This window comes from Vulpes vulpes, chromosome 2, assembly GCF_048418805.1.
Source record: "Vulpes vulpes isolate BD-2025 chromosome 2, VulVul3, whole genome shotgun sequence".
NCBI lineage: Eukaryota > Metazoa > Chordata > Mammalia > Carnivora > Canidae > Vulpes > Vulpes vulpes.
The window spans coordinates 152531483-152543643 of record NC_132781.1 but is presented as its reverse complement, the minus strand read 5'-3'; the positions used below and the strand labels follow the sequence as shown (position 1 = coordinate 152543643).

General features: G+C 53.8%; 1 protein-coding gene across 4 annotated transcripts in view; it reads right to left on the bottom strand.

Moving 5' to 3' along the window:
* Window positions 1–5257: 5257 nt before the first annotated feature.
* The window catches only part of WASF2 (WASP family member 2), a 72581-nt gene continuing 65677 nt past the window's right edge, over window positions 5258–12161 (bottom strand). For all 4 annotated transcript variants that reach the window (XM_026014324.2, XM_072750649.1, XM_072750650.1 and 1 more), the window contains exons 8-9: window positions 10602–11116; window positions 5258–9308 (exon numbers count right to left, since the gene is read on the bottom strand). In XM_026014324.2, the coding sequence (XP_025870109.1) occupies window positions 9151–9308; window positions 10602–11116 (673 nt within the window). In that variant the 3' untranslated portion in view covers window positions 5258–9150. The remainder of the gene's footprint in view (window positions 9309–10601; window positions 11117–12161) is intronic.

The following is a 12161-nucleotide window of genomic DNA, read 5'->3' as shown; positions in this document are numbered from 1 at the left end:
TGGTGGAGCTGGCTGGCTTTTCCTTCCTGCTGGGATTCTGTAGATACAACTCTTCCTTCCCTGTACTCCTACCCTGTGCTTCCTCCAGGAAGCCTCCTTGGCTAAGTCCTCCTGGGGCCATGAAGATGTGGTTTATACAACATGCCTTGCAATACTTCTGGAGTAAATATTAGAGAGAAGTCTTGCCTTCTTCGTCAGCATAGGGACCCAGAAAGCAGGGCTGTGTGTCCCCCTCCAACTGAGGGTCCCTGAGAGAAGGAACATGCCTGTGCTCTCAAACTGAAGTCTTCTGTGTCTCTTTCAGCCTCAGATTCATCTGGTACTAGCCTGGAGCTACTCAGCTTTGCATGACTGGTGCAATGTGTGCATGTGTGTTTTTAGGGGTGGGGGGGGGTTGTCCAGGCCCCTGACACCTTTCCTTTTTCCTTTTTTAAGATTTTATTTATTTATTCATGAGAGACACAGAGAGAGGCAGAGACACAGGCAGAGGGAGAAGCCGCCTCCATGCAGGGAGCCTGACGTGGGACGCCATCCCGGGTCCCCAGGATCAGGCTCTGGGCTGAAGGCGGCGCTAAACTGCTGAGCCACCCGGGCTGCCCCTCTGACAGCTTTCCAACCCCATGCCTCATCCCACCAGCTACAGAAGCTTGGGAGGTGAGCTGGGTAGTGGATTGGGGCGGGGGGGGGGGGGGGGGGGGGGGGGGGGGCAAGGGCTGGGGCCTAGAGCCCTCCCTGCCTTCCTGCCTGGGTAGGCCCTTGGGCCCATCTCTCCTCTCCTTCTTCCCAGGTCCTGGGTGGGGGAGGGGAGAAGCCCCGCATGCTGAGCCCCCGCTGGGGCCATGACCGCCTCTCCCTGCAATAAGTGAGGAGACAGCAGCTATTAATATAAGATGAGTTCACGGGCTCACAGCTTCCGCAGGCTGGAAAACAGGCTCCCGGGGCTGGGGGCTGCGGCAAGGCTGGTCGTCTGTCAGATTCTCTCCTGGAGCCTGGAGCCTGGAGCCTGGAGCCTGAAAGCCCCACATTCCCCAGCTCCTTACACGCTGAGACTTGCATGAGTGCAAACCTATGCGTACACACACATGAGCACACACAGGCACCTTTGCAGGGCTCCAGGCTCCTGGCCGTTCAGCTAACACACACACACACACACATGCACATACATCCAGCATGCATGTATACCCCAGTGTACCTGCACACTGGTATACACATACATGCGGATATATCATTGCACACACATTAATAGACCACATCAACTTATGCACATGTTTGCATGCAGGAGCACATTCATCAGTGTACATATGTGGCCTCGCACACAGGAGTATACACACACATGCTTATCCCTGTATACACATGAACACACGGGTCCAGACATGCTTGCAGTACAGATCCATTTACACACCATTGCACACCCACCTATAGACAGACACAACACCGCACATGTATCTACAGACGCTATCCAGGCAGGTACACACATTTGCACATAGGCCCACATTCAAGGACTTGAGTGCATGTGTATATGCCCCTTAGCACATAGAGCCACACGGGCTCCCTGCTGTCAGTGCTCAGCAGTCACGAATTCACAGGCAGACCCTTGGTTTCCAGGCACCGGGCTGGCTCAGCCTCCCCTCCTTGTCTCTCCCCTCCCCCACCCCCTGTGACAGGCAGCGAGTGCTCCTGCCAACCCCCATGCCTGCCTTCGGCTTCCCGCCCCCCGGGGGTCCCCAGATCCCTGATTAACCCCCTCGCTAATTGGCCACCAGCCCCTTGACTTTGCTGCAGGCCTTCTCAGGAGCTGGGAGCGAGAGGCTGCAAATTGGCCAAGCAGGATGGGTCTGGGGAATAGAGTGCGGGGGTGGGGTGCGGGTGCTGTGAGCCCAGTGGCTGGCGGGAGCCAGGCAGTGCACTCCTGATACCAGAGCTTCAGGAAACACTGCCATCATATTCTCTTGGGAGGGCACCCCTATGATTCATGTGTACACAGTCACATGAAGCCTTCCCTGCACACACATTTACACACACTCACCAGTCATGTGCGTGGACATGATTCACTCTATATTTTTACACAAATGCACGTGAACATTTGCAGATACCCAAGTACATTCATGAACTCTACATGTACAAGCAACATCTTACATGTGCATAAATTTACCTGCCAGATGTAGAGACCATATATACATGTGCATCCAAACACATCTCACCAAAACATACAAGCTCAGTCATATGTATGTAGGCTTGCTAACATGTACACTTACATGTTACACATACCTATGAGTGGACTCCTAAATGTACTTGTAGACATACATCTACATGTGAGTACACACCCATGGAGCCCAGGCATGCATTCACAGGTCACTCACGTGTGTGTACAAACCTTGATGAACAGGTTACCGGGTGGCCACTGAGTAAGGAGAACCCTCTCTAGCCTGCCTCTGGCTCTGCAGAGGAAGCTCCAGGTTTGTGCAGTCCACTGGTGGGGTTGGGGAGCAGTAGCGGTGGAATCCACCCAGGGTGCAAGTTGCCATTACCCAGCCTCCATCTCAATACCTAAACCTGGGACTTCCACTGGGTTCCCCTCAGCCTTCGGTTTCCAGACAGAAGGGCAGAGCTTTTGGAGCACCTGGCTGGCTCAATCAGTGGAGCCTGTGACTCTTGATCTCGGGGGGGGGTGGTGAGTTCAAGCCTCCTGCTGGGTATAGAGATTGCAAAACAAAACAAAAAAAACTTAAAAAAAGGGGGGGGGGCAGAGCTTCTGGCTTTAGTCTCTGTTGTTCCTGTCTCCTTGGTTCTGGGCTTGAGCCCATGGGGAGAGTTCTGCTTTCTTGTAGGCAGCTTGGGGCCCAGAAGAAGAGGATATCTATTTCCATGCCTGCTGCCAACTTGCTGTGTGACTTTGGGTAAGTTGCTGTGCCTCTCTGGGTCTGTTTCCTCAACTGTAAAATACCGCTAAAAAGCTTTGCATTGGTAATCCTCCCAGGACTGGCCTGAAGTCAGTCCATGGGGTCATGTTTATGGATGCGCTTTATTCAGGCACATTACATTTGGGAGAGGTGGATTTCCCAAGATGGTGAGACTCCAGGGTGGAGGGGTCACATACATCATGGTCAATGTGAGGGGGCAGCAATGTGGGAGCTAGAAGATCTGATCTTTGACTTCTCAGCCAGGAAGTCTGCTTCTCTTTAAATATGTACACAGTGCAAGGAGGTGTGTGTAGTTCCCGAGGTGAGGGCGGGCTGGCTGCCTGCTGAGGTGGGAGGGGGTCTATGCAGGACTCCTGCCACCACCATACCGAAAATTCTACCATGAGAGAGAGATTCCTTTGGGTGTGAAAGCCTTTTTTTTTTCTCCTGTCCTCCAGCGTCAGACCTCCCTCTAGACACCCTCATCTCCTGGGGCTGAGGGACTGTCTATGAGGAGCTCCTGAACCTGCTCCCAGCCTCATTATCCAGAAGGGAACTAGCTGACAACCACCCTAGAACAGAACTCACAGGAAATGGTGCCAGGTTGCCCTGGCCACCGGGCGGCCAGGAGGGGGCAGTGAGGAACTGGCGGAGGCAGCGCGAAGGGAGGGGTGGCTCCTGAGGACTGTGTGAGGTTTGCCTGCGATTATGTGTTCCTGTAACTGTGTGCCGATCTGTGTCCTTGTTTGCACAAGGGCAGGGCTCTGCGTACGGTGTGTGCACGTGTCCTTGGGCCTGGGTTCTCAAGTGTGCCCACTCACGTGTGTAGATGTCGCCTTGTGTGTGTGTACCTGTCTTCGTGTCTGAATGTGTGCATCTTCACAGGTGTGCACGCGTGTACGGAGCAGGGTGCGCCTGTGGGAAGCCCCAGCCCACACCCAGGGGGCCCACTTTGTTCCCCGGCAGCTCAGGGTGCAAGGGCTTCCAACTCTCACGGTCTACGCGTCGGGCCCTCGGTCCTGCCCGCTTGACTTCAGAGCCGGGGCAAGAAGGATCACCTGTAAAAGGGCGCCAGAGGGAGGGGCAGGCCGGAGGGAAAACCTTAACAAGACTGGGATTCTAGACGGAGAGGGCCCAAGGCGGCAGGGTGGGCAGACCGTGACCTCTGCGGAACAGACCACGTGTGAGCTGTGGCTGCTCCCGGCCAGCCACGTGACCTTAGGCAACCCAACCTCTGACCCTTCCCTCGCGAGGCTGAACCTGAACCGAGGTGTGTGCCGGCTTGGGCAGGTAGCAGGCTCAGCAAACGCTCATTCCCCTCAGGACTGGCCCAGGAGGGGAAGCCGGGGGTCACAGCTCCCAGGGGGGGCGCGCGCTTTGGCCGGGCCGCCCGCTTCCCAGAACCACACTCCTCCCCTCCAGTTCCCCAGCAAGGGCGGCTCCCGACACCATTTTGTCTTCTCCCAGGGCGGGCGTCTGGCTGCCTGTCAGTCACCGGCCCGAGGAAGCCAAGTGCTGACTAAACACAGGCCTGAGCAGGAGGGTGGAGCGAGGGGCTCCGGCGGGGCGAGCTGCCTCCCGCGCCCCCTCCCCTGCACCCCCACCCCCGGCGATGAGCTCAGAGCGGCTGGCGCGGCACTTGCTGACAATTCAAAACTTCTGCCCCCCCTCCTGGGACGCCGGTGGGGGACTCTCCTTCCCTGAACGGCAGGCGTGGTCGCTGGGGTCACCAACCTTGCTCCCCGCCCTCTCCCGGGGCAACTGGAGCTGGGCGTCTGCCCATCAAGTGCCCCCAGGGACGGCCACCCGCAGCAGCTGTGCTGCCAACAACCGTTGCTTCCTGGGTAGGTCATTTTTGGGGGTCAGAATACAAACCCAGCCCCTTCGCCTTCCCAGGCAGGAGGGGGTACACACAGCAGCCTCAACTTTTTATTGGATTCCACTGAAAATCCTTCTATATTTAAGGTACGTTGCCTGGGTCAGAGAGGCAGACGAGATGCCGGCCAGATGCTGGGAGGCAACATCGCGACATCTGCCAGCGCCTCTCTTCTCCCTGATGCAAGTGGCCAACTGCTCGTCTCCCCAGCTGAAGACGGCTGGGGATCCGGGCTTCCGGGTTCCCCAGCTTGGGTCTCCTCCTAAATCAAAATGGTTTCTGGCCTCCCCCTCCCCCTCCCACAAAGGCTACGCCATCCAGACCCGCAGGCCTCCTGCTCCTCGAACCCACTCACACAAGACCTCCCTCCAGGGCTCTGGCCACCACCTGTGGCTATCAGTGTCGGCCCCTTCCAACCACTTTCCCATTAGAGACAGACAGAGACAGGCACAGACGCACAGACACACACAGACACCAAAGGTGGCTGAGCAGCTACAAAGATTTATCAAATTATTTAAAATGTTGGCATTTACATATTTGCACGTATAACATAAAATCGTTACATGGAATCCTCAGGCCATGGGGTGCTAACGTGGTCCACACGTGAGCCAGCCAGGGAAACAAATGAGACCAGGCTTGGAGCCACAGGGCTTTAAAAAAACTGGATGTCCTTCTAAGCCTAAGAGGAGTAGGGCGAAGAGGAAAGAGTCACCTCGGGGGTTTGATTTAACCCCACCCTCACAGGTCTCTAACCCCCACCTCTCCTCTCCCACCCTGAGGGGAAAGGGACCCATTTCCAGACTGTATCCCTACTACATATACGCCCACTCCCTAAAATCGATGTGGCAAACACACCCAAGAATCCACTGGAATAGGTCCTTATAAATATATTTATATCAGAGAAAACAAGGCACTTTGGGAGCATTATAGCTCACTCTCCTACATGTACATCATTCTAGACAGAAAGTAAAAATTGGTTAGTTTCTCAAGTGAGTTAACTGAGTCAAGTTAATACAATAACAGAATTGTTCCCTAGCCCTCATGGAGGCACAGCATGAGGCATATCTCCTAGTGACACCTGGTCCCAGGTCTGCTGGACCCCAGTAGAGCTCAAAGCCTGATGACGCCAGGAAGCCTGACATCTCTCCTGAGCAACAGCCCTTTGCCCTGGGGCACTGGCCCCCTCCCCAGGCCCTGAGGTCAGGTGAGGGGATGCTGCGGAGGGAGGCAGGCTGAGAGCAAAGCTGGGACACGGTGGGAATGCTTAAGCAGGGTCACCAAAGCCACAGAGACCTCAATCTGTCCAAGCTGGCGCTGCAGAGCCGGAGGATCGGCGCCACGGGAAGAGATTTCACATTAGCCCTGACAACACTGCCTCGGCTCTGCGGTGACATTGGCCAGGGTCGTTTCTGAGGGCGCTTGAGCTTCCGTTGGAGGCGAGCTGGAGCTTGGGCCAGCTGCTCTGAGCCTCCAAGGGATCGCAGAGCCTGCCCCCTCCCTGTGGCTGCTCCTTTGGAATGTAGTCATCTCACAACCATGGCAAAGCCACAAGTCACTTCTGACACTGCCGACTGGAAGCTGGGTCCCTGGGCCACAGGAATGGGGGCAGGTCCCCTGGGCTGGGCAAACTAGGGAAGGGAGGTGGCTCCTTAGCTTCAGCACTTAAGAGTCCTTATGAACTACTGCTCCATACTCTTACCAGCCTCAGCCCAGTTTAAATAATCACTAAACTTTGCATTCTACAATTACAGGATTCCAAAGACACACAATTACCTGCATAGGGTCCTTTATCATCTTAAAGGGCTCCCGGTTTAAGGAAGCATTGTGGGTTTTCTGTTTTGTTTTGTTTTGGTGCACATATGCATAAATAGAGCCCAGAGGGCCTCTCGGCTGACTGGGTCCCCAGCCCCCCGAGCTGAGGAGGCTTCGCAAGGCCGGCTGCTACAAAGCACAGAGCTTGGCTGCATAGATTTTAATGAGAGCGTCAGGCAGAGCTGTGCTGTTGCTCTCCGGGACTTGCAGATCATTACCAAACCAGCTGTAGGATGAGAACACAGCACATCGAAACCCTAGGAGGTCACTGAGCTAATGATCTAATCCTACCTTCCGCAGGCAGTGCCCCCCCTTCTGCCCCCAGCCCTTTCCAGGGCAGACTGTGTCCATTCCAGAAGCCAGGCCAACACCGCCCCCTTCAAGGTCAGAGCAGAATGATAGCAAGTGGCGCTGGCTCCCCCTTTTCCGGAAAGGAGGGGGATGGGGGTAATTTAGTCAAAGCCATTAGGCCCGAACCCTGGCCTGGCCAGGCCCCAGGACTCCTATTTGGGAGAACCACTGCCCTCCACCTGCCTCTCGAGCCACTGCTGGGCTGCAGCCAGGGACACCTTCAACAGCCATTTTAGGGTTCTGAAGAAAGCACCTTCAGCTTCCTAAGTACAAGGTGGGAAGCAAGGTGGGGGCACACACAGTCTGGTATGGCCAGCACGGAGCACGGTGCCCGCCCCATGGCAGACATCTGATCTGGGGAGGGCGGGGGTACAGTCTGCAGTAGCCCCAGCAGGAGGGCATGCTGGCCCCTACAGGCTCAGTCCCCACGATAGAGTTCAAGGAAAGAAGGCAGAGGGGGAGCATCCAGCCAGGGCACAGCGGTAGTACCCATGATTACACACTCCCCTCAAGCCGGAGGGGTTTATGAGGGCTTTGGCAATTACTACAACCATTTGCTGTGCTGGGTAGAGACAGATCCTGTTTCTCTTTGTTTCAGGGCTCTGAAAGCCGGAGAAGCCAGGAGAAGCCGGTTTCAGCATAAGAGGCTACACAATAGTTAGGGCAGAAGAGAAGAAACCTCACTGTTGGCCAAAGCTGACCAGTTTTTTTCTGAATAATAGCACCTGTGTATTAGCTCTGGGAAAAGGGGGAGTGAGGGAGGGAACATCACGGCACACAGTGAGGAGGGAGCAGGAAACAAGACCCAGAGCCCCTCAGCCTTTCAGCCCTCCTCACAGCTGCCAGGCCCCCCTAGGCAGCTACCTGCGGCAGCCGCCAGCCTGAGGGACTGAAGTTTCTATAGTTGGCAGAACCTATGCTTAAATTGGGGAAATAAAAGGGGGACGAGTTGCAGAGGAATTGAAAGCAGCACCTGTCAAAGCTGCGTACCCCCTTCCTTCTCTCACTACCTCTGGTCCCCCAGAAGGGCAGCTCCCAAGGCCATGTGGTTCAATGGCGATAGTAAAGGGGGAGCAAAGAATTGTAAGACAGGCTATAAGGGTCTGAGCAGCACTGAGAGGCCCGGCACTGGCTCTGAGCCCTCCTCCTGGGACTCCCACCTATGGTGAGGTCTGGAGTAGCAAAGAGCCAAGACTGCTCTACCTGGACTCCTCCAAATGCCCACTATTTGGTCCCAGAAGGCACAGGTGACTTGGAACCAGGAATTCTGGGCTCTAGAGTTCTGTCACCATCCAACCGTGTGACCTGAAGACCTGAAGCAAGTCATTTCCCAGCATCATTAAGAGGGTAGGATCCAAGGAGTTCCAACATTCTTCCAGTTCTGCAGTTCTGAGTCTCTAAGCTTGGCCCCTGACGGCCAACAGAGGTCCAGATCCCTGTCAAGGCTAGTTTGGTCATGGGTACTGGAGGTTTGAACTGGGCTCTGGTGCCTAAAGCACCTGGTAGTGAGGGAGGGGTATTTAAAGGACACTTGAACATCACACTCTGCAGAGAGAGAGCCTGAGGGGAGGCAACAACTTCAGCCTTCAGAAAGGCACCATTTCTGGGTAGAGAGGGAGACACTCTTTAGGGCCTGATGGCTCCTAGAATAAAGCGCACCGAGACACAGAGATGGCTTAGCAAAAGATAGCTAGCTCACCCTGCTGACCACGGCACAAAGGTGTGGCAGTCTGGCTGCTAGGGCATGTGGCCTGCTCTGCCCTCTCAGCGCGTGGGAAAGGGGGCAGCCATGCCCATGCAGGCTTTAGGACCAGAAGATGGCTGGCACTATTTGAAGGGTAAGGATTTTGGAAGGAGACTACAGATGAAAATGGCTCCCAGGGGAAGACACCAACTCCAATCTAAACCCAATCAAAGGGATCTGCTTTGGAGTTTTGCCTTCTCTTCAATATGCAACAGTCACTTGAAGGGAAGAGGGAACATCTCAGCTACTGAATCTCAGGAGCCCCCATGGGGCCTGTCCATGGGGAGATGGGAAAATATATGTTGATTTGGAGGAAGCACTTGGATATATCTTTGGTTGCTTCAGGGAAGACTTTGGCCCCTTGAAATTCTTTTTTCCTCTTTCCCCCCACCATCAGACTGTTGGGATATGCATCAAAGAAGGCAGCAGGAGGAAAGAAAAAGGAGGAGGGCAGCAGGCAGAAAGAGTTAATCCGACCAGTCGTCCTCATCAAACTCAGAGGAGTCATCTTCTGAGTCGCTGTACTCCACGGCAATTCGACGTGACAAGATGGTGGCTACATCGTTGCCCACGACATCTCGTTTCTCTTGTTCCTGCTGCTCCTCAACCTTGCGCAGCTGAAAGCCTGATGAGATAGAGACAGAGAGAAGGGTTCAGAAGGTGAGTGGGTCTCCAAAGGTCTGGGGATCCACACAGGACTGAGGAAGGGGCGTGGCCAGGGGTGGGCAGAGTCTGGGAAGGTGTAGGGATCCTCTGAAAAAGTAAAAAGGGAAAAGAGAAAGCAAGAAAAGAAGTAAACATGAGGGTTTATCCAAGCCTGGCCCCAATGCCATAGGCATGTTGGAAAGGAAGCCTGCCATTCTTTCCATTTCCACAGTCAGGCTGGTGAGGATGGCACTTCTCAGTAGGCTCTGAGTGGGGAGTAGCCACAGAACTGTACCCACTAGGTACTCAGTGTCCCTGGTTCACTGATTACCACTGAGCCCAGCTGCCCCAACTGGTCTCCCTCAGACAACCCCTAGTTCCAGGAGTCTCGCAAACCGAAGAAACGACTTTAAACCACTGGGATTAGACCTGACCTCTGAAAGAAAGAGAATAAATACTCCACAAGGGTGAGATGATAAGGAGGGCAGGAAGGTGGGAAAAAGGGAGGGAATGAGACAAAGAGGGAATAGGAGAAAAAGAGGAGAAGGACGGGGTGAGAAAGGGGAAAGAGAGAAGGGAGGAAGGGTAAGAGGACAGGGCATGACTGGCCAGAGAAGTATCTTCTAGGGCAGTGATACTTGGTTTTCTCTGGGGCACAAAATGAAGGCAAACACACAGGCAAAGCCATGCCTTGTCAAGGAGTTCAAAGACCCCAAGTTAAGAATCTCTTACTTTACTTATTTAAGGTAATCTCTACACCCAAGGTGGGGCTTAAACTCACAACCCTGAGATCAAGAGTCACCTGCTCTTCTGACTGAGCCATCCAAGGCCCCAAGAATCCTTATTTTATCTATTTTGTTTTTATTATTTTTTAAAGCTTTTATATATTTATTTGAAAAAGAGAGAGAGCACAAGCAGGTGGAACAGCAGGCAGAGGAAGGGGGAGAAGTAGACTCTCCACTGAGCAGGGAGCCTGACTTGGGGCTCAATCCCAGGACCCTGGGATCATGACCTGAGCCGAGGGCAGATGCTTTGGCTCAGGTGCCCCAAGAATCCTTTACTTTAAACTAAGATGGAAAGAAATCTAAATCTCCGTATTTTCAGAGTGAAGCCTTTCTTTAGGCTGATCTGAGGCCTGAGGTCCCTCCCAATCTCTCCCCACCCAATGGAAGCTATCCCCTGGGAAGGGCATGGAACCCCTAGGCCACCCTCTAACCAGTCATCTCGGCTGTAGAAATTGACAAGTGGTCCTGGACCCAGCACTGGGAATTACCTTGACGTATGGCTGAAAGTAAGTCGCTGCGGGCATCACTCACAGGAGGCAAGGAGGACTTAGGCTTGGTGGCATCAGAAAGTGGTGGTGGTGTGACAGGCTGGACATTGGGACCACTGAAAAGGAGAGGAGGGGGCCCCGGGGGAGGAGGAGGCGGGGGAGGTGGAGGTGCACTTCCTATTGGTTGGGACAAAGGAGGTGGTGGCAGAGTCGGGTAGTCAGCTGCAGGTGGTGGGGGAGGAGGTGGAGGGGCAGCAAAATCAGGGTGAGGTGGGAAAGATGGGGGTGAAGGTGGTGGTGGGGTCCCTGGAGGCCCAAATCCTCCAGGCGGTGGAGGGGGTGGAACGCTCATCATTGGAGGTGGAGGTGGAGGGGCAGGTGGTGGAGCAAACCCGGGTTTGGAGCCTGGTGGAGAGCCCAGAGGAGGAGCTGGTGGTGGATGGCTTGGGCTGACCACACTGGATCTTTTGGGTCCAGCTAAGCCAGGCCCTCTTTGGTTGCTATCTGTTGGGCAGCTAAAAGGACAAAGAAAAAAGACCCACCATCAGTCTCAGCACACAAGCATCCACCTCTAATAAAGCTTATCTAGGAGCCTAGGTTTATTTTGGTTGACTACTATCATTTCATTTTAGCTCAAACAGAAAAAATGATCAGAACAGACCAACAATGCAATGGGAAACCTTGTAATGCAATGAAGCTTCTCATCAGCAGAGGGATATAACCAGTAATTGAGAAAAGCTATTTGAAAGAAGTTTACACTGGGTTCCTCTATCAGGTAAGGGTTGGCTGAAGTCATTTTCTAGGTCTCCCTCAAACTTTCCAGCTCTCCAAAGTAAGGCACCCTCTTGAACCCTCCACTAAGAGGGATAGTCAGTTTAATCCTGAAACCAGGAGCAAGAAGGCATGCAAGAAGAATTGGAATAAAAATCTAAACATTACCCACCCACTGGGCTCTATTACTCAGGCTATTATCATTTACCAAATCTTGTGAGGGCAGGAAACCCAAGCCAAGCTAACCAAAGCTGAGCAGAGTACAGATTTAGGTAAATGCACCTCCAGTGCTCACGTGGAAAAACCTGAGAAGGGATGACGATCTGAGGGTCAGCAGAGATGGGAAATGAATGTGCCACCAGACTTTAACTGGGTTGAGAGACGACTGAGTTGTACCTTTCCCGGGTCACATGTGCTTGGCTGTGGCTGCAAGGTCTCAGGCCATGTGTGAGGCTGAAGGATTTTTTTCCACCTTGGTACCTGCCCTCCACTAATAGTTACTTCTTAGAATAAAGCATCCATCTTGGGATTTTCCAAGCCTTGGCTTGGACTTTCCAGCCTTGGCTGCATGTGATGGCACAATCAGCGGGAAGTGATCTGGGATGAGTGGTTTCAAGAGCCAAGAAGAGTGGATCCCCGTGAGGGGAAGGGGTTATAGCACGGCTTTAGGTGTCCATCTGAGGGGTCCTCAACATACCCAACCTCTGATTCAACAGTGTCTGAGGAGAAAACTGTACCTTTCAAAGCTCTCATTTGTCAGGCATCAGAAAGGGCAAAGTAACGGAGCAA